At 41.2% G+C, this 19398-nt stretch overlaps 1 protein-coding gene across 1 annotated transcript in view; it reads right to left on the minus strand.

Moving 5' to 3' along the window:
* The window catches only part of fntb (farnesyltransferase, CAAX box, subunit beta), an 86235-nt gene that overhangs the window by 44945 nt on the left and 21892 nt on the right, over nucleotides 1-19398 (minus strand). Inside the window, exon 3 of the mRNA XM_072569148.1 lies at nucleotides 7440-7512. Within this exon, the coding sequence (XP_072425249.1) occupies nucleotides 7440-7512 (73 nt within the window). The remainder of the gene's footprint in view (nucleotides 1-7439; nucleotides 7513-19398) is intronic.

Genomic DNA, 19398 nt, shown 5'->3' on the forward strand with positions numbered 1-19398 from the left:
ATATAATTCCTGTTGCATGCATAGGGCTTGCTTTTTTAATTCACTCAACACGACGTGGCATTCTATGAATTAAAAATTGTGGCCGACATAACTCAATCTCACCTCCAGCTCCTGGATCTGGTCCACAGACAGTGGAATAACTTTCTTAATTTGTGTTTGTTTTAAATAAAATGTGATGATTCCTTAATGATTCACTTATTTGTATGAATGATATAACAGACCAGCTTTGACAACATCATGTATACATGTTGCAAAGACAGATGGATAGAAAGCAGTAGATATGGAAGCATAGAATTTCAAGGAGGTGTTGACAGATTTATTAAATGCTTGAAACCTTAACAAATGGCTTTACATGTACGCATGTACAAGATCATCCACTTTTGATTCAAAGGTGATAAAATTTCCATATGAGGCAATGGAAACAGTGGAGATCCAAAATGGCTTGGGAGCCCAGGTAGACAGACCATTAGTGTGTCATGGACAAGTACAGAAACTAATTTTAAAAAATTAATTTAATGTTGACCTTTATACCGGAAGAAATGAAAAAAATACATCGAGTCATAGAGACGTACAGCATGGAAACAGACCCTTCGGTCCAACCCGTCCATGCCGACCAGGTATCTCAATCCAATCTAGTCCCACCTGCCAGCACCCGACCTATATCCCTCCAAACGCTTCCTATTCATATACCCATCCAAATGCCTCTTAAATGTTGCAATTCCACCACTTCCTCTGGCAGCTCATTCCATACACGTACCACCCTCATAGGTCTCTTTTAGATCTTTCCCCTCTCACCCTAAACCTATGCCATCTAGTGCTGGACTCCCCCACCCCAGGGAAAAGACTTTGTCTATTTATCCTATCCATGCCCCTCATAATTTTGTCAACCTCTATACGGTCACCCCTCAACCTCCGACACTCCAGGGAAAACAGCTTCAGCCTGTTCAGTCTCTCCCTGTAGCTCAAATCCTCTAACCCTGGCAACATCCTTGTAAATCTTCTCTGAACCCTTTCAAGTTTCACAACATCTTTCTGCTAGGAAGGAGACCAGAATTGCACGCAATATCCCAACAGTGGCCTAACCAATGTCCTGTACAGCCGCAACATGACCTCCCAACTCCTGTACTCAATACTCTGACCAATAAAGGAAAGCATACCAAACGTCTTCTTCACTAGCCTATCTACCTGCGACTCCACTTTCAAGAAGTTATGAACCTGCACTCCAAGGTCTCTTTGTTCAGCAACACTCCCTAGGACCTTACCATTAAGTGTATAAGTCCTGCTAAGATTTGCTTTCCCAAAATGCAGCACCTTGCATTTATCTGAATTAAACTCCATCTGCCACTTCTTAGCCTATTGGTCCATCTGGTCAAGATCCTGTTGTGTTTTGAGGTAACCCTCTTCGCTGTCCACTACACCTCCAATTTTGGTGTCATCTACAAACTTACTAACTGTACCTCTTATGCTCACATCCAAATCATTTATGTAAATGACAAAAAGGGCCTAGCACCGATCCTTGTGGCACTCCACTGGTCACAGGCCTCCAGTCTGAAAAACAACCCTCCACCACCACCCTGTCTTCTACCTTTGAGCCAGTTCTGTATCCAAATGGCTAGTTCTCCCTGTATTCCATAAGTGGGAGGATAGGAAAAATTTCTGGCTGTAACAGCTGCTCCTTTTTTGAGGTGCTGGAGGGGATTTCCTCGAATTCCAAAAACAGCAATTACTGTTTTATATGCTATTGCATTCTTTTGGAACTTTGGAAAAATAAAGTCAAAACAACCGCAGTTTTAGAAGGGAGAAGACCAGACAAATGAAGCACATGGTGAGGTCACTGCACGAGAGAGAGAGAGAGAACCTGCACAGTTACTGCCTTTGCTGTTTGAATTCATGTATCGCTGGACATCGGAGTGCATCTGGGAAATTAACAATAAGAAGACTGAAATTACATTCCAGTTGTACAAAACCCTAGTCAGATATTGTGAGCAGTTCCAAGCATCTCACCTCGTAGGAAGTGTGATGCACCTGGAGTTCGTTTATGAGGATAAATTACATAAATTTGGTCAATAATCCCTGGAATTTAGAATGGTGACGTATGGCTTGATTGAACTCTTCAAGAAAACCGAATGTTTTAGTTCATTTGCTTATGGGATGCCGGCATTACTTGCAAGGTCATTACATATTGCTAATTCTAAATGCCCTTGAGAAGGTACTGAACTATGTTCTTGAACTGTCATTAAGGAGGAAGTTATAGGATTTTAATGCAGCATCGGAAATATATTTCAATGTCAGGATAGCAAGCAAATTCGAAGAACGTGCTGGTGGGGACTGCTGCCACCCTGGTGTTCCAGGTGGGACTTAATGATTGCTTCACACATGGTAGCTGATGAAGGTCCAAGAGTTTGACCAACTATCCACAATTTTTCACACTTCAACATAAGACCATAAAATTAATCAACTCCATAAAGATGGCCAAGTGAGAATAATAACAGGAGGATAATAGGATGTTGACACCACAGTATATAAATTGAGCACTTACCCTCTGGTTTGTTACCAGGGACAGATACATTATTAAAATCATACCAACGTTATTATCGATACATTAAGTAGGACAAGCTTCATGCAACCTGTTGAATTTCCAGAGATGCTTCTATGAGGTGACTACATTGAATCATAGAATGAAAGCCCAGAAAGCAGCTTGACCCATTGTGTTTCCCCCAACTCTGAATGAGCTATCCTTTTACATACAAACATATGAATCAGGACCAGAAATGTCTTATTCAAGTCCCTCCTCCTCCTATCACCCCCCCTATTCCCCCCCCCCAGCAGCTCGCTCACTCATTCAGTAAAATCATGGCTAATCTAACCCCAAATCTACATTTCGGCCTACCCCAGTGACCTTTCAACCTTCAATGTGAAGAACAACAAACTTCAGCTACACACCGCTTTTAAATTGCCGGTATGATTACGATTAGCCTTTTTTTTGCAATTCTAATTTGACACTAAATTTCCACCTAGTAAAGGAACCAAGAGGTATGGAGGTAAATGATCGGTCATGTTTTTGTTGAATGGCACAGTAGGCTTGACAGGCTGAATGGTCTATTTCGTTCTGTTTTCCGTACTCTCCCACTGACCACTCAGCAGGAGCAATTTTCTTTGCCTTCAGGGAAAGGCATGCAAATGGCTGATGTCCCTGTCTAAACACTGACATTTCTATCAATAACCAGGGCAAAACTGAACATTATAATTGAAATAATCAATAGCTTGGAATCTGCAGTTGTAATGATGGCCAAGCTGCAAGCTTTCATGGTTATCATGGTGTAAAAATAATCGCAACATCTGGCATCTACACATCAGCAGTTAAACATAGAAAAAAGGAAATTGCTACAGGTGACAAGATTGCTCCTCCATGGGAGGCAATAGTGAAACTTTCAGAGAAACAAGGAATCAGTAATTTGAAGTAAACTTTAATTTTATATGCAATATTCTCCCTACAAATTCCATTCAAAAATGTAAATGTTGTTGAATGAGGTGTAAATGGTTTCTTATGCTATTCTAAAACATGGTAACTAAACACTTTTTTTGGCCGTAATAAACAAATTTTAGAAGTCTACAGTACACTGTATTGCTCCATTTAAAAAATCCTTTTTATAAAAAACTGTAAAAGACGTTTTTCTAAATTGATTAATATATTTCAGCTTTAAACCCGCTTGCACATTGTAGTGATTGTAACAAGGTCAGGCAGATGGACCTAACAGAATGAGTTCCCTGATTGGGGCTGTTAATCTGGTCTAATCAGACAGCCCTGGCTGACAGATACAAACAGGAGCTGTGGAGTGCATCATTTCTCCCTCCAACTCTATTTTGATTTAGTCCCTACCCTCCCCTTCACTGTTTTGCTCACACAGCATTGCCCTGTGGTTTGAAGGGCAGTGCTTGTCACTGGCCACTCGGGTGTTTTTCCTATCTTCCTGGTGGTGGAAATTGAATAAAGATTCGTACACTTTGTGTCTTTCACTGTGTCTCACACCTGCACACACACACCACGGGTGCTGGGGAAAAAATAAGCACTACCGCACTTTAAAAAAAAAACTCAACTCTAGAGCCCGGGTGTCCTTGGAGAAGGAGCACGCGGTGTCCACCAACACCCTGGAGTCGTTCAGGGAGAGGTGGGCGCCGCAGGGAGTGGAGTGTATTATTTCCCCGTAGAACTCTATTTTGATTTAGTCCCTACCCTCCAAAAAAAAAAAGAACAAACAGGAGCTGTGGAGTGCATCATTTCTCCCTCCAACTCTATTTTGATTTAGTCCCTACCCTCCCCTTCACTGTTTTGATCACACAGCATTGCCCTTTGATGTGAAGGGCAGTGCTTGTCACTGGCCACTCAGGTGTTTTCCTATCTTCTTGGTGGTGGAAATTGAATAAAGATTCGCACAACTTGTGTCCTTCACTGTATCTCACACCTGCACAAAAAAAAAGGGGGTTTCACATGCACACACACACCATGGGTGTTGGGGGAAAAATAAGCACTACCGCAGTTAGACGGTAGTGTGGGAAAAAAAAAGAAAAAAAGAAAATAAAGGGTAGTATGTAAAAAAAAAAGACAAACAGGAGCATCCCCCGTCCAATTCTATTTTGATTCAACCCCTATCCTCCCCTTCACTGTTTGATCACAGAGCATTGCCCTTTGATGTGAAGGGCTCTGCTTGTCACTGGCCACTCGGGTATTTCCTTTCTTCCTGGTGGTGGAAACTGAATAAAGATTTGTGCACCTTGTGTCTTTCACTGTGTCTCACACCTGCACACACAACATGGGTGCTGGGGAAAAAAGCACTACCACAGTTAGGCAGTAGTGTGAGTGTAATAAGAAAAAAAAGAAAAAAAAACAGGAGCATCAGAGATTCTATTCATTCAGAGAGCTGGATCTGAGGAAGTCAAGTATTAAGCACAAAGAAATAAAGGGTGACTTGGTGATGGGATACCAGCCTCTGTGGAGTTATTTCATACATCCCAATCTCATTTCTACTCCATAAAAGTGAATGATAATCAGTGCCTTTTAATTCTGAGTTTGTGGACTGAAAGAATTCTTCAATCGAATTTGGTGCAGAGCTTCCTTAAGGATTTAATTACCTCAAGACACCCAAGATCATTACAGATGGCAGATTAACAATAACCGCCTTCATAATTTAAAATCAACACCAAACAGCCCAAATATCTTTCTTCCCTGCTGACCACAAAATCTAGACCAATAGGCATGCTGAGTGTCAATATTAATAAAACAATGCTCTCCACTAATTCAAAATAAAATCTACAAGATGAGCTCCATCCAAAATGGAAATACAACTATGGAAACCTTCTAAACTTGAAATGTGTTTCCTTCAAATTCCAGGGAAAAGCAGATTTCACTACAAAGTCTCAGGGCATAAAATAAACTCTGATATCAGCGTTCTTAAGAAGCTCGGGTTATGAATGAAGTCATGGACTCGTTTGCTGAGCTAGTGTGTTTTTATGAAAACATTTCATCACCTTCCTAGGTGACATCATCAGTGCGTCTTTGAAAGGTATTTATATGACTCTGTTTGTTGGTACGCGTATCTGAGTGGTTTGTATATGGGATCCAGTTCAATGTGTCTATTGATTGAGTTCCAGTTGGAGTGCCAGACTTCAAGGAATTCTCTAGCGTGTCTGTTTTGCCTATGCTAGGATAGTCACATTGTCCCAGTTGAATGTGTGTCCTTTGCTGTGTATGGTTAGAAATGAGAGTGCTGTTTGTATCTGACGGTGGCGAGCTGATGTTTGCGCACTTATGACCATCTCTGTCTTATACGTACGACCCCTTATTATGAGACACAATGCAATTAATTGTGGCCATGATATTGATTCCTGTGGCACTTCATTGGTTTCAGGTTGCCATCTTGAAAATGTCTCCACTATCCCAACTGTCTTCTATTAGTTAACCAATCCTCCATCTATGCAAAGACATTACCTCCAACAAAATGGGTTCTATAAATAGCCTATCCTGTGGCACCTTATCAAAATCCTCAATAAAATCCAAATATATTAGACATCTCCTTTATGCTATCTGCACTGTCCATCTCTGTATTCCTCCATTGACTCAACAGAATTAAATTGGAAGATAGTGGTAGCATGTTCTTCAAAGTCAGAAGAGGCAAGATTCAGGATCTACACCAAACAGTGGCAAGTGGAGACCAGATTTCAATCCTATGTTTTTTTTATATTGCTGAGCTACACTGGTGAAGGGCACTACTTAATTAAGTGTCAACAACACTTGCATGGGACTCCTGAGGCACAGTGACAGTGTCTGTACCTCTAATTCAGGACAACTAGGTTCAGGTCCCACCTGTTCAGAGGGATGTGATAACATCTCTGAACAGGGCGATTGGAAAACATCTCCAAAACCACTGATAAATAAGGGAATACTGTGGGTGGCAGACAGACTCTAATGCCTCTATCTAATGGCTCTTTTTGTCAATAAACCGATTATCAAAAAAGGATTACTGTCTAGCTTCATTCTTCATCATCCAGCTTGAGACCCAATTAACACTGGAGCTCAGTCTCTGAATTGTAGATTAACTTTAAGTGGGATATTTATATCAGTCGGAGCAGGAAGCAGTTGTCCCACATATAGAAGCCTATGAAACCCTCTCAACCTATGGGACAAAAGAGTCATCTGATATAAAAAACATGGTTATGTTAATGAAACAATAATTTGTACTGTGTCACACTTTTAATAAGTACGTCAATCCTTCCACTTTCTCACAAGTGAAGAGCTTAAAGAATCAAAAATATCAGCTGGTCTTTGATGGGGACTGTATTCAACACCTGTTAGTTTCTGTTATATTTTTTCATATTTCAATTTTATTCCAATCAGAACTGATGACCTTCCCAAAATACTAGACAGTATAAAAAGTAGCCATAAAGTGGCTTTCACGGGATATGGATGTCACTGGTTTGGTCCTCATTTACTGCCCATCCCTAACATAGTGAGCTCCCTTCCTGACAGTGCATACACAATGCTGTTAAGAAAAGGAGGTGCCAGGATTTTGGCCCAATGATGACGAAAGAATAGTAACGTAGTTCCAAGAAGGGATGGTATATTGACTGCAGTGGAATTTGCCAGCAGGTAATGTGCCTATGCATCTGCTATCCTTGCTCTTCCAGGTGGTAAATCATGTGTGTTTGGAACGTGCTATCAAAATAAACTTAATGAATTGCTGCAATGTTGTACTTGGTGTACACAAGGCAAATCTGGCTAAGGCTGAATGACAAGTTTAATTGAAAATCATTTTACGCACACAAAAGAAAATCCATTTTAATAAGATATTAACACCTAAGTTTCAAATTTCCCATTGAACCTACACATTAAATTTTAAGGCACATGATCCTTGCCCCTCCATTTTTCTTGCCTGCAGTCTTACCGAATACGACTCTGAGAGATGCCTCAGACCTTTCTTCAAGTATTGGAAATGTTTCTCTCTTTGAAGGACAGGTCTGGAAAAAAATACATATGGTTAAATCAAGCAATGCAGATATTTGATAGCAATGAATCAAAACTAGTTGCATAATTAATATTTTCACTTATGTATTTAAGCTGTATTAAATTATGGCAATGGAGAAAGACATCTGAACCAAATTAGCACTTTCTTGAATTCACACACAGTAAAATTAAACCAAAAGACTCCGAATAATTACTCCAATAGTTCCTAAACAGACTTTTGAATAATCAATCTAAGACTTAGTGAATAATTAATTCCAGATACCAGTTGGTATCTCAAATAAAAAGACTTAACTATTATTAAATACATAATAACTTTAGCAATTACACAAAACCAGCTTTAAACCTGAAACATTTGTTTTCACCGCCCATTCACACAAAAGGCAAACAAACAAAGACAGTTAATGGATAAATAAAAGAAAATAACAAAACTGGCCCGATTACTTAAATGCCTTTCACAATGCATTAATTCACAGGCATAAATGTGGATCAGGGTCACCTTCATAATGCACCCAGGCAGGCAACATTACTTCTAACTCAGTTTTCTAATCTCTGTGCTTTTGAAAGCTGGTATAGCAGATTAAGCAGGGAGCTTTCAAATCTTCATGCTGTTGCAGCATCAGCTAAGAACACTCTTCCAAAAAACTAAAAGGAACATGGGACTGGGATATCATAGCAATTACAGAAACATGACTCAGCGATGGTCAGGACTGGCAGCTTAATGTTCCAGGATACAAATGCTACAGGAAGGATAGAAAGGGAGGCAAGAGGGGGAGTGGCATTTTTGATGAGGGATAGCATTACAGCTGAGGGAGGATATTCCCGGAAATATATCCAGGTAAGTTATTTGGGTGGCACTGAGAAATAAGAAAGTGATGATCACCTTATTGGATTGTATTATAGACCCCCTAATAGTCAGAGGGAAATTGAGCAACAAACTTGTCAGGAGATCTCAGCTATCTGTAAGAATAATAGGATGGTTATGGTAGGGGATTTTAACTTTCCAACTATCCACTGGGACTGCCATAATGTTAAGGGTTTATAGATAGAGAGGAATTTGTTAAGTGTGTACAAGACAACTTTCTGATTCAGTATGTGGATGTACCTACTAGAGAAGCTGCAAAACTTGACCTACTCTTGGGAAATCAGGCAGGGCAGGTGACTGAGGTGTCAGTGGGGGAGCACTTTGAGGCCAGCGACCATAATTCTATTAGATTTAAAATAATGATGGAAAAGGACAGACCAGATCTAAAAGTTGAAGTTCTAAATTGGAGAAAGGGCAATTTTGACGGTATTAGGCAAGAACTTTCGAAAGCTGATTGGAGGCAAATGTTCGCAGGTAAAGGGACTGCTGGAAAATGGGAAGCCTTCAGAAATGAGATAACGAGAATCGTGAACAAATATATTGCTGTTAGGGTGAAAGAAAAGGCTGGTAGATACAGAGAATGCTGGATGACTAAAGAAATTGAGGGTTTGGTTCAGAAAAAGAAGGAAGCATATGTAGATTACTTAGATTTTTAGATTACTTAGTGTGGAAACAGGCTCTTCGGCCCAGCAAATCCACACCAACCCTCCAAACAGCAACTCACCCAGACCCATTCCCCTACATTAACCCCTTCGCCTAACACTACGGGCAATTTAGCACTGCCAATTCACCTAACCAGCACATTTTTGGACTGTGGGAGGAAACTGGTGCACCCGGAGGAAACCCACGCAGACACAGGGAGAATGTGCAAACTCCACACAGACAGTTGCCTGAGGCGGGAATTGAATCCGGGTCGGTATAGACAGGATAGATCGAGTGAATCCTTAGAAGAGTATAAAGGAAGTAGGAGTATACTTAAGAGGGAAATCAGGAGGGCAAAAAGGGGACATGAGATAGCGCTGGCAAATAGAATTAAGGAGAATCCAAAGAGTTTTTACATATGCATCAAGGACAAAAAGGGTAACTAGGGAGAGAATACAGTGCCTCAAAGATCAGCAAGGCGGGCTTTGTGTGGAGCTGCTGAAAATGGAGGAGATACTAAATGAGTATTTTGCATCGGTATTTACTGTGGAAAAGGATATGGAAGATACGGACTGTAGGGAAATAGATGGTGACATCTTGCAAAAATGTCCAGAGGAGGAAGTGCTAGATGTCTTGAAATGCATAAAAGTGGATAAATCCCCAGGACCCGATCAGGTATACCCTAGAACTCTGTGGGAAGCTAGAGAAGTGATTGCTGGGCCTCTTGCTGAGATATCTGAATCATCGATAGTCACAGGTGAGGTGCTGGAAGACTGGAGGTTGGCTAACATGGTGCCACTGTTTAAGAAGGGTGGTAAGGACAAGCCAGGGAACTACAGACCAGTGAGGTAAAAACAATGACTGCAGATGCTGGAAACCAGATTCTGGATTAGTGGTGCTGGAAGAGCACAGCAGTTCAGGCAGCAACCAAGTAGCTTCGAAACTTGGATGCTGCCTGAACTGCTGTGCTCTTCCAGCACCAATACAGACCAGTGAGCCTGATGTCAGTGGTGGGCAAGTTGCTGGAGGGAATCCTGAGGGACAGGATGTACATGTATTTGGAAAGGCAAGGACTGATTAGGGATAGTCAACATGGCTTTGTGCGTGGGAAATCATGTCTCACAAACTTGATTGAGCTTTTTGAGGAAGTAACAAAGAAGATTGATGAGGGTAGAGCGGCAGATGTGATCTATATTGACTTCAGTAAAGCGTTCAACAAAGCTCCCCATGGGAGACTGATTAGCAAGGTTAGATTTCACGGAATACAGTGAGAACTAGCCATTTGGATACAGAACTGGCTCAAAGGTAGAAAACAGAGGGTGGTGGTGGAGGGTTGTTTTTCAGACTGGTGGCCTGTGACCAGTGGAGTGCCACAAGAATTGGTGCTGGTTCCTCTACTTTTTGTCATTTACATAAACGATTTGGATGCGAGCATAAGGAGGTACAGTTAGTAAGTTTGCAGATGACACCAAAATTGGAAGTGGAATTGGCAGCAAAGAGGGTTACATCAGATTACAACAGGATCTGGACCAGATAAGCCAATGGGCTGAGAAGTGGCAAATGGAGTTTAATTCAGATAAATGCAAGGTGCTGCATTTTGGGAAAGCAAATCATAGCAGGACTTATACACTTAATGGTAAGGTCCTAGGGAGTGTTGCTGAACAAAGAGACCTCGGAATGCAGGTTCATAGCTCCTTGAAAGTGGAGTTGCAGGTAGATAGGCTAGTGAAGGTGGTTTTTGGTATGCTTTCCTTTATTAGTCAGATATTGAGTACAGGAGTTGGGAGGTCATGTTGCAGCTGTCCAGGACATTGGTTAGGCCATTGTTGGGATATTGCATACAATTCTGGTCTCCTTCCTAGCAGAAAGATGTTGTGAAACTTGAAAGGGTTCAGAAAACATTTACAAGGATGTTGCCAGGGTTGGAGGATTTCAGCTATAGGGAGAGACTGAACAGGCTGGGGCTATTTTCCCTGGAGTGTCAGAGGCTGAGGGGTGACCATATAGAGGTTTACTAAATTATGAGGGGCATGGATAGGATAAAAAGGCAAAGTCTTTTCCCTGGGGTTGGGGAGTCCAGAACTAGAGGGCAAATATTTAGGGTGAGAGGGGAAAGATATAAAAGAGACCTAAGGGGCAACTTTTTCACACAGAGGGTGGTACGTGAATGGAATGAGCTGCCAGAGGAAGTGGTGGAGGCTGGTACAATTGCAACATTTAAGAGGCATTTGGATGGGTAGATGAATAGGAAGGGTTTAGAGGGATATGGGCCGGGTGCTGGCAGGTGGGACTAGATTGAGTTGGGATATTGGGTCGGCATGGACAGGTTGGACCGAAGGGTCTGTTTCCGTGCTGTACATCTCTATGACTCTAATTCTGGTTCTGCCCTGATCTACTCCTCATGGCCTCATTTGCCTTTCAACAATTTTCATTTGCTTGAAAACAGGCGTTCTTCCAGACTTCCTGGAACCAATTCCCAGATATTGACCTTGTTAATCACCCACTTCTGCATTCTGTTTAAACACAACTCTCTTCATCGGGTTCTATGTCTGTTGGATCCCCTTTAGTTAAGAATCAGCTTACAATTAGTCTGCAGACCCTGGTCTCACAAACAAAGCTTGTTTGGCCTATTCTTTTCCATTCACTATAAACTGTCCCAAATGCACAAGTCATTTTCAGCTCTCAATTAAAAAATAATAAAAGAATAAAAATAACGAAAGTTATCAAGGGTTCTAACACAGAGTTCACAAATAGACATTTGCAGGCTGTGAAATTTGTTTTTCTATAATTCTAGGTCCAAACCAGACTATGAGTGAATACACTGAATCTTCTGACACTTAGCTTTGCAAATATTACCTTGCACTTCATATCCACATAATATAAAGAAAGCTACAGTACTCTTGTATATTGATACCCTGCCCAAATACACAGCATTTAAATTGTAGCATGCAAATTTATTGTTACAGATGGTACTGATCCAGTACATATAACAATTCAATTAAGAAGTGAGACAGAAAAGTACAAAATTCTTAAAACGTTAGAAATGTAATAATTCCTCTTGGGATGTTTTATACATGAGCAATTTTTAGTGCTTTCCTATAAGGTTGTAGAAAAAGAAGATCCTAAATAGAATTTGCTCAATAGTCATGAGTGAGGATGTCACAATTTAGAACAGAATTACATGTGTCATGGTTTCCATGGCCATTGCAGTTTATTGCATTAGTTTCAAGGAACTTGAAGTTTAATAACATTTGAAGCTTTAATCAGACAAGATAAGCTCGCACTGCAGCTGTTAAACTGCTCCAATAAAACACATTGGACTTAATTCAAATCATTGTATATAACTCAGACCTCAGCTGACGGCATCCAATTCTGCACCATGGTTACACAAAGCAGCATAAATGAACCCTGGCAAAGTACTATCATATATACATGTTAAACAATGCGTAGGTTACTTTTTACAAATCACAAACCCATAAATGTTTTGAGAGCAAGTCACAACCTGCATGATCGAATCTTAAAGTATTTATCACCTGAATAATGAGAGGTTGAAAAATATATAACCAATATACTTAAGAATTGGGTTTTTGGAAATAATTTTATTCCAATGCTCACGTTGTGCTGGTTATGGCAGGTAGCAGAGTCATAAATCAACAATCAACTCCATGTCAGAAGTATTGTATTGGGAGCTCTATTGTAGAAAGGCTACTCAAAAATTACACCAAGCAGGAGCTAGCCTGATTCTGAAGAAATGCTTGAAATACTAGCATGCTTTATATTGATCTGAAAAGGTTGATGCAGATAAAAAAAGGTTTAAGATCATCACTGGCTCTGTGAAACTAATATAAGTACATTCGTCCTAAAGCAAATGCAATCTTGGAGGGATTATCATCTTAGTCCCTTCATGTGAAGTGCTAAACTTCTGCTTTAAGTGGTGCTTGTGCTAATCTGAAACAAGGTTCATTGCTCTTTCAACCAAGACAGTCGTAACTCTCAGAAACAAAGATGAAAGATTTTTCTCAAACTAATTTCATTTTCAAGTTACCTAAAGAAACGTGTTATTAAAACACAATTATGCATCTAGTTCACAGGTCACACAACATGCACTTGCATTCGACAATCAGCTAGGCCAAGAAATCGACAAACTGGAAATATAAATCCACAAAGCCAGTTATTAAAATATTCAATCATTTGAGGGGTTAACTCCCTATAACTATCAGTCTTAGCATCCAATTACAGGATTTCTTTACATGGGAGCAGTAAATGTTCAGGTTGGGACAGTAGAGACTCAGTCTTCAGCAGTCATCTAATTTTGCTTCCTAGTCCCTCAGCACTGGAATATTAACAGACTAAATGAATGAACGAAGTGAGGCTCATAAATGCAATTTGCATGAGCCTTTGTTGAAATATCATTTGAATACAAATCAATTTATTGAACAGAACAAAGTTTCCAAAATGATATCCTTGAATTAATACAAAATAATTTATCACACACACAAACCTGTTCAGCTTTCCATATTTTAGGATTACTGCTTTCCTCCCCAACACTGCTCCTGAATTTAAGATGAGATTAGACACACGTCATAATTAGGAAGATGAAGTTTTACCTCCATCAACCCAAACGCTGAATTTTGGGAAGATTTCCCTTTAAAAATGCAAGTCAATTGCAGCAGAGCACAATTCGCCTCAATGTGGGATTCAGGTAGGAATCAGATTGAACCCACACAAGGGGTCTGACCTTATTCTGCCATGGATCATTTCATTATCTGCTTCTTTGCCGTGTCTGTCGTGGAAATGGCAGCATTGGGGAGTGGACCAACTCTTGGGCAGAGGACTCCAGAAGCAGCAGTTGCCAATTTACACCAAAGTAGAGCCAGTGCGGAGACATTTCTTCAGCCAGAGAGTGGTGGGTCTGTGGAATTCATTACCGCGGAGTGCAGTGGAGGCCAGGATGCTAATGTCTTCAAGCCAGAGATTGATAAATTCTTGATGTCACAAGGAATTAAGGGCTACGAGGAGAATGCGGGTAAGTAGAGTTGAAATGCCAATCAGCCATGATTAAATGGCGGAGTGGATTCGATGGGCCGAATGGCCTTCCTTCCACTCCTCTGACTTATGGTCTTATGACGTTTATTGGCACATAACACAGCAGGAAAACTCGGGACTGACTAGAAATAGTACTTGAAGAGCTTCTAGATCCTTTTGGTGTGGTACAGCAATATTTGATCATTGCTTCTTCATTGCTTAAAATTTCAAGTCATTTGAGTTGAAACTTAAACAATTCTCAGCAGTTGATCAGTAATTATAGAGATAATATTAATTGTCTAGTTTTAACTAAGCGTTTAGATAGGAAACACAAGACAATGGTGGAAAAAAGTGAAACGCAAACTTAACTCTCAGGAACTGAGAGCACCATCCCTAGCTCATTGCATGAATCATCGTGCCTGTGACGTAATTACCCAATATCAGGTTAATGTCACTTATGGTTCAAGCTGTAGCAACTCTGCAGTTTTATTAAAAACTGAAAGGTCAGAACTGTCAGATTTCTGATCACAGTGTCAGCCTCCTCTTTTTAATGGCTTTCTTTCTACTCTGGGTCAACATAGGTAAATGAATCATCAACAGTTTACTAATGGTACAGCATCATTAACCCAAGTACCTCCTGGTGAATTTATTGCAATTTTTTACAACAATTATTTTACATGTTTTCTATTTAACTCATAGTGCAGGGATAAAAAATATATCAAGTCTAAAAGTAGATGCTGAACACTTTCACCAGTTGACATTAGCAAAAACAAGAAATTCAAAATGGTGCTAAAACCAGGTTCTCAAATTGGAATACTTGAACCTAGGGATAAAAAAATCAAAGAGGATTTAGTGTCCTAATTTTTCATGTAATTTTTAAATAAAATTTCTCTTTCCTCTTGCACTTGTACAGAACCTTCACCAGTTGCAGTCTTGTGTCACTATCCTATAATCTCCTTCACAAGTGACTATAGTCCATTGTCTCGGGCGACTGTCTGTGTGGAGATTGCACATTCTTCCAGTGTCTGCATGGGTTTCCTCCGAATACTCCGGTTTCCTCCCACAATCCAAAGATGTGCGGCCAGGTGAATTGGCCATACTAAATTGCCCATAGTGTTAGGTAAGTTAGTCAGGGGTAAATATAAGGTGGGGGAATGGATCTGGATGGGTTGCTATTCGGAAGGTCGGTGGGGACTTGTTGGGCCGAAGGGCCTGTTTCCATACTGTAGGGGACCTAATCCAATCCAATCTAATCTAATTTGTTCATTTTCACATGCCATGTTGATAGATTAATAAACTGTAAAAAGCATTACTACTCAGCTTGATACTGCCTTCAGTTGAACGCTATACACATGAAATTTTTAAATAGATGGTGCTGGGGAACACCATTTCTTTTAAGAAACCTCAAGGATACAAAATGATCTGCAAACTAGCTAACATTGGAGAGCATAACTGAACAGAATCTGGGAAATCAATCCTGAGATATTCTCAGTCTCAAGTGAATAAGCTCAGCACCTCTATATTTGTCAAAAAAGAATTAAATTACATTTTGTGGCAAGTGAAATCATTGTACTTTATGGATTGCCAACCAATACAACAACTGAAAATCCTACAATTACAGTTCAACCCCTCATCAGGGGGAAAAAAAGTCTTTGCACTAAACCTGGGAGGAATTTGGGCAAAAGATTTCAACATAAGAACAGAAATGCTTACTCTTCATGATGAACTCACTCCATAGGCCCTGGGGTCTACCAATAGCATGTGAACTGCAACACTGGACAACCAACTGATGAAGGAGCGGTGCTCTGAAAGCCAGTGCTTCAAAATAAACCCATTGGACTATAATGGTATTGGGTGATTTTCAACATTCAAGGCGGCAGCTCACCACCACCCTCAAGGACAATAGATGTTGGCCAGCCAGAGAAAATTACAAAATGACAAGAAAAACAAATTTGCTTTACTTTCAGATTCATTGAAAATTAAACTAATAATTCTAAATACTAAAAACTAAGAAAAACTAATGAGGAAAAGCACAGCCAAATAATGAAGAATGATACACAAAGTCTGTAAATTGCCTCTTTGCCTCCATCTACTGAAAAACTTGCAGAATTGACTTAGTCACTGCTCATTTCCCAGTGTCACACGCCACATGGAACCAAGTACTGTACTTCCTATAAAACTTTCACCAGGTTATAGTCCAACAGGTTTAAATGGAAGCACACTAGCTTTCGGAGCGTCGCTCCTTCATCAGGTGATTGTACAATCACCTGATGAAGGAGCGACGCTCCGAAAGCTAGTGTGCTTCCAATTAAACCTGTTGGACTATAACCTGGTGTGTGATTTTTAACTTTGTACACCCCAGTCCAACACCAGCATCTCCAAATCCTGTAAAACTAGATGCTTTCCATGCTTCACCATGATAATGCATAACTTAAAGTTCATGCCATCAAGAAAGTTAAAGACATTTGCTTCGTGCATCAGGATTGTCCAGATACTACAGCAGCATTAAAGATATTACCAAACACAGCAGCACTGCAAATTGAACCCTACCAGAGTGTTATAGATAGCAATAGAGCACAAATTAAGCATATATACTTTAAAAGTCATTTCTATAGTCTTCCATTTGCTGCTTTATGCTGAATCAGTGAAACAATGAGTTCATAGATACTCTGCAGCAAATTTATTGCGGATTTCATTCCCCAGCTAAGAAAGGTTAGAGTCTCAGCAGAGTTTTCGGATTTACAGCAACTAACTAGAAGATTTGAAAGCTCACCAGCAGCCAATGTTTTACTGTCTTTTAGAACTTATTAATTAATATTTTTGCAGCATGTGTGAAATATGCAGTGAATTAACACATTACTGTCTAGAAAAGATCTTGAGAATTCTACTGGAATTACGGAACACTAGGACCTGCCCACCCAGGTAAATTCAGGACAGGATAGCTAGAGAGGTCTGAAACCGGGGATACAGCCTTGGAAGTAGTAGGCCATTTAGGTCAGCAATGAGGAGGAACTTCTTCACCTTAAAATGAAACTTTAGAATTGCCTCCCCAAGATGGCTTTAGAGCCCTCACTTAGAGTTTATTCAAGGCAAAGACTGATAATTTTCTAGATATTAAAAATACCAATGAATTGGAGATGGTGAAGGAAACTAATGTTGAAGTAGAAGATCAGCCATAATCTGTGAGTAGATTAATAAAAGGCAGCTGCTGGAATCCAAGTAGACAAGCAGGAGACTGGAAGATCACAGCAAGCCAGGCAGCATCAGGTAGTGGTGAAGTGGGGAAGAGGTGAAGACAGGCAGAGGGTACGACCTGGTTGGTCAATGGGAGGAATGAATCCTGTGGGTAGCAGGGAGGAGTGGAAGGGAGAGAGAGGGGCTGGGGAGGGAGTCAGGGAATGGGAGTACTCAATGTTGAGTCCTCCAGGCTGTAGGCTACCCAGGTGGAAGATGAGGTGTCATTCCTCCAATTTGCAGTTTGGTTCGTTGTGGCAACGGAGGAGGCCAAGAATGGTCATGTCGGAAAGGGAGTGGTTGGGGAAGTTGAAATGGGCGGTGACTGGGAGGTGTGAGCTCGGCTGAGATGCTCGACGAACCTTTCCCTAAGTTTACGTTTGGTTTCCCCGATGTAGAGAAGACCACATCACGAGCATCTGATGCAGTAAACTAGGTTGGAAGCGAGGTAGGGGAACCTCTGTCTCACCTGGAAGGACTGTTCGGGGCCTTGGATGGAGGTGAGGGGGTTTACCAGCAGGTTTTGCATCTTTTTCGGTTGCAGGGAAAGGTACCTGGGGATTCAGGGGGATTAGTGAGGAGAGTGGCACAAACCCAAGAAATGTCGAAGGGAACGGTCCTTGCAGAAGGCAGAGAGGGGTGTGGAGGGGAAGGTGAAAATGTTCTTGGTGATGGGGTCTCGTTGGAGTTGACGGAAGTGTTTGAGGATCATGCGTTGGAACGGAGACTGGTGGGGTGGTAGGTGAGGACAAGGGGGACTGTGTCGTTCTTGCTTTCGGGAGGGGTGTTGAGAAGGGTGAAGCAGGGAATGGAGTCGGTGAGATGGAGGGCTGCCTGGATGACGGGGGCGGGGGCGGGGGGGGGAGCACGTTGTTTGAAAAGATGGTCATCTTGGATGTTTGAGAGTGGAATGTCTCCTCGTCTCAGCAGAGGCAGAGGAATTAGGAGAACGGGATGGAATTCTTGCAGGATACTGGCTGGGAAGAGGTGCAGTCCAGGTAGTTCTGAGAGTCTGTGGGTTTGTAGTAAACATACGATTGGAGACTCTTGCTGGAGATGGAAATGGAAAGGTCGGGGAAGGGGAGGGAGGTGTCCAAGACGTACAAATAAATTTGAGGATTGGGTGGAAGTTGCAGGTGAAATCGATGATTTGCTCCACTTCAGCCTGGATGCAGAATGCTGAACTGATGCAGTCAGTCAGTCAACGATGTAACGGCAGAAGAGTTGGGGCACAGTGCCTGTATAGGTACTGCAGAGGGACTGTTTGACATAGCCAACAGAGACAGGAGTAGCTGGGCCAATCCACATGCCCATGGCAATCGCCGGATTTGGAGGAAATGGGAGGAGTTACAGGAAATGCTTTTAAGGGTGAAGACTAATTTGGCGAGGTGGAGGAGGGTATTGGTGGAGGGAGACTGGATGGGTCTGTTGTAGAGGAAGAAGCAGAGGGCCTGGAGGCCATCCTTGTGGGGTATGGACGTGTATAAGGACTGCACCTCCATTATGAAGGTAAAGCACTGGGGGCCGGGGAACTGGAAGTTACTGAAGAGAGGGAGGGCGTGGTTGGTGTCTCGGAGTGGTGGAGACCTGTAACCAAGACTCCAGAGCCCTTCACAGAGACCTAGGAGTCTGTTTTAGAGAGTCCAGCTGATATCAAGCAGTGACTGGAGGAGAAGTGGAAGAGGAACAAGACAACAACAGAAAAATGAACTTTTCAGCAGTAAAATCTTACATTATATGCAATGCTTCAAAAATGGCGCACCACTTTACATATGACATGCAAGGATACACTGTTCCCTGCATTTTTATATACATGCGACAACAAATCTAAATCTAACTTGCCTATCAACCAACAATAATGCAAGCAAAGCTGAGAATAGTATAAATAAAACACTATATTATCAATTACAGGAAGAAATATTGCTCCAGAGATACTACAGAGACAGTATTGTGCTAATTTTTGCAGCATATGAAATATGCAGTAAATTAAGTGCTAAAATGACAGTAAAGCAAATTGGAAGATTTGAATTTAAATGCATACTGTTCTATAATTTGTGCTTTCTGCATTATTCACGTGGATTTTACCCAATTTGACAGAATCTCTCCAAGAACCAGA

Source organism: Chiloscyllium punctatum, chromosome 4, assembly GCF_047496795.1.
Source record: "Chiloscyllium punctatum isolate Juve2018m chromosome 4, sChiPun1.3, whole genome shotgun sequence".
Taxonomy (NCBI): Eukaryota; Metazoa; Chordata; class Chondrichthyes; order Orectolobiformes; family Hemiscylliidae; genus Chiloscyllium; species Chiloscyllium punctatum.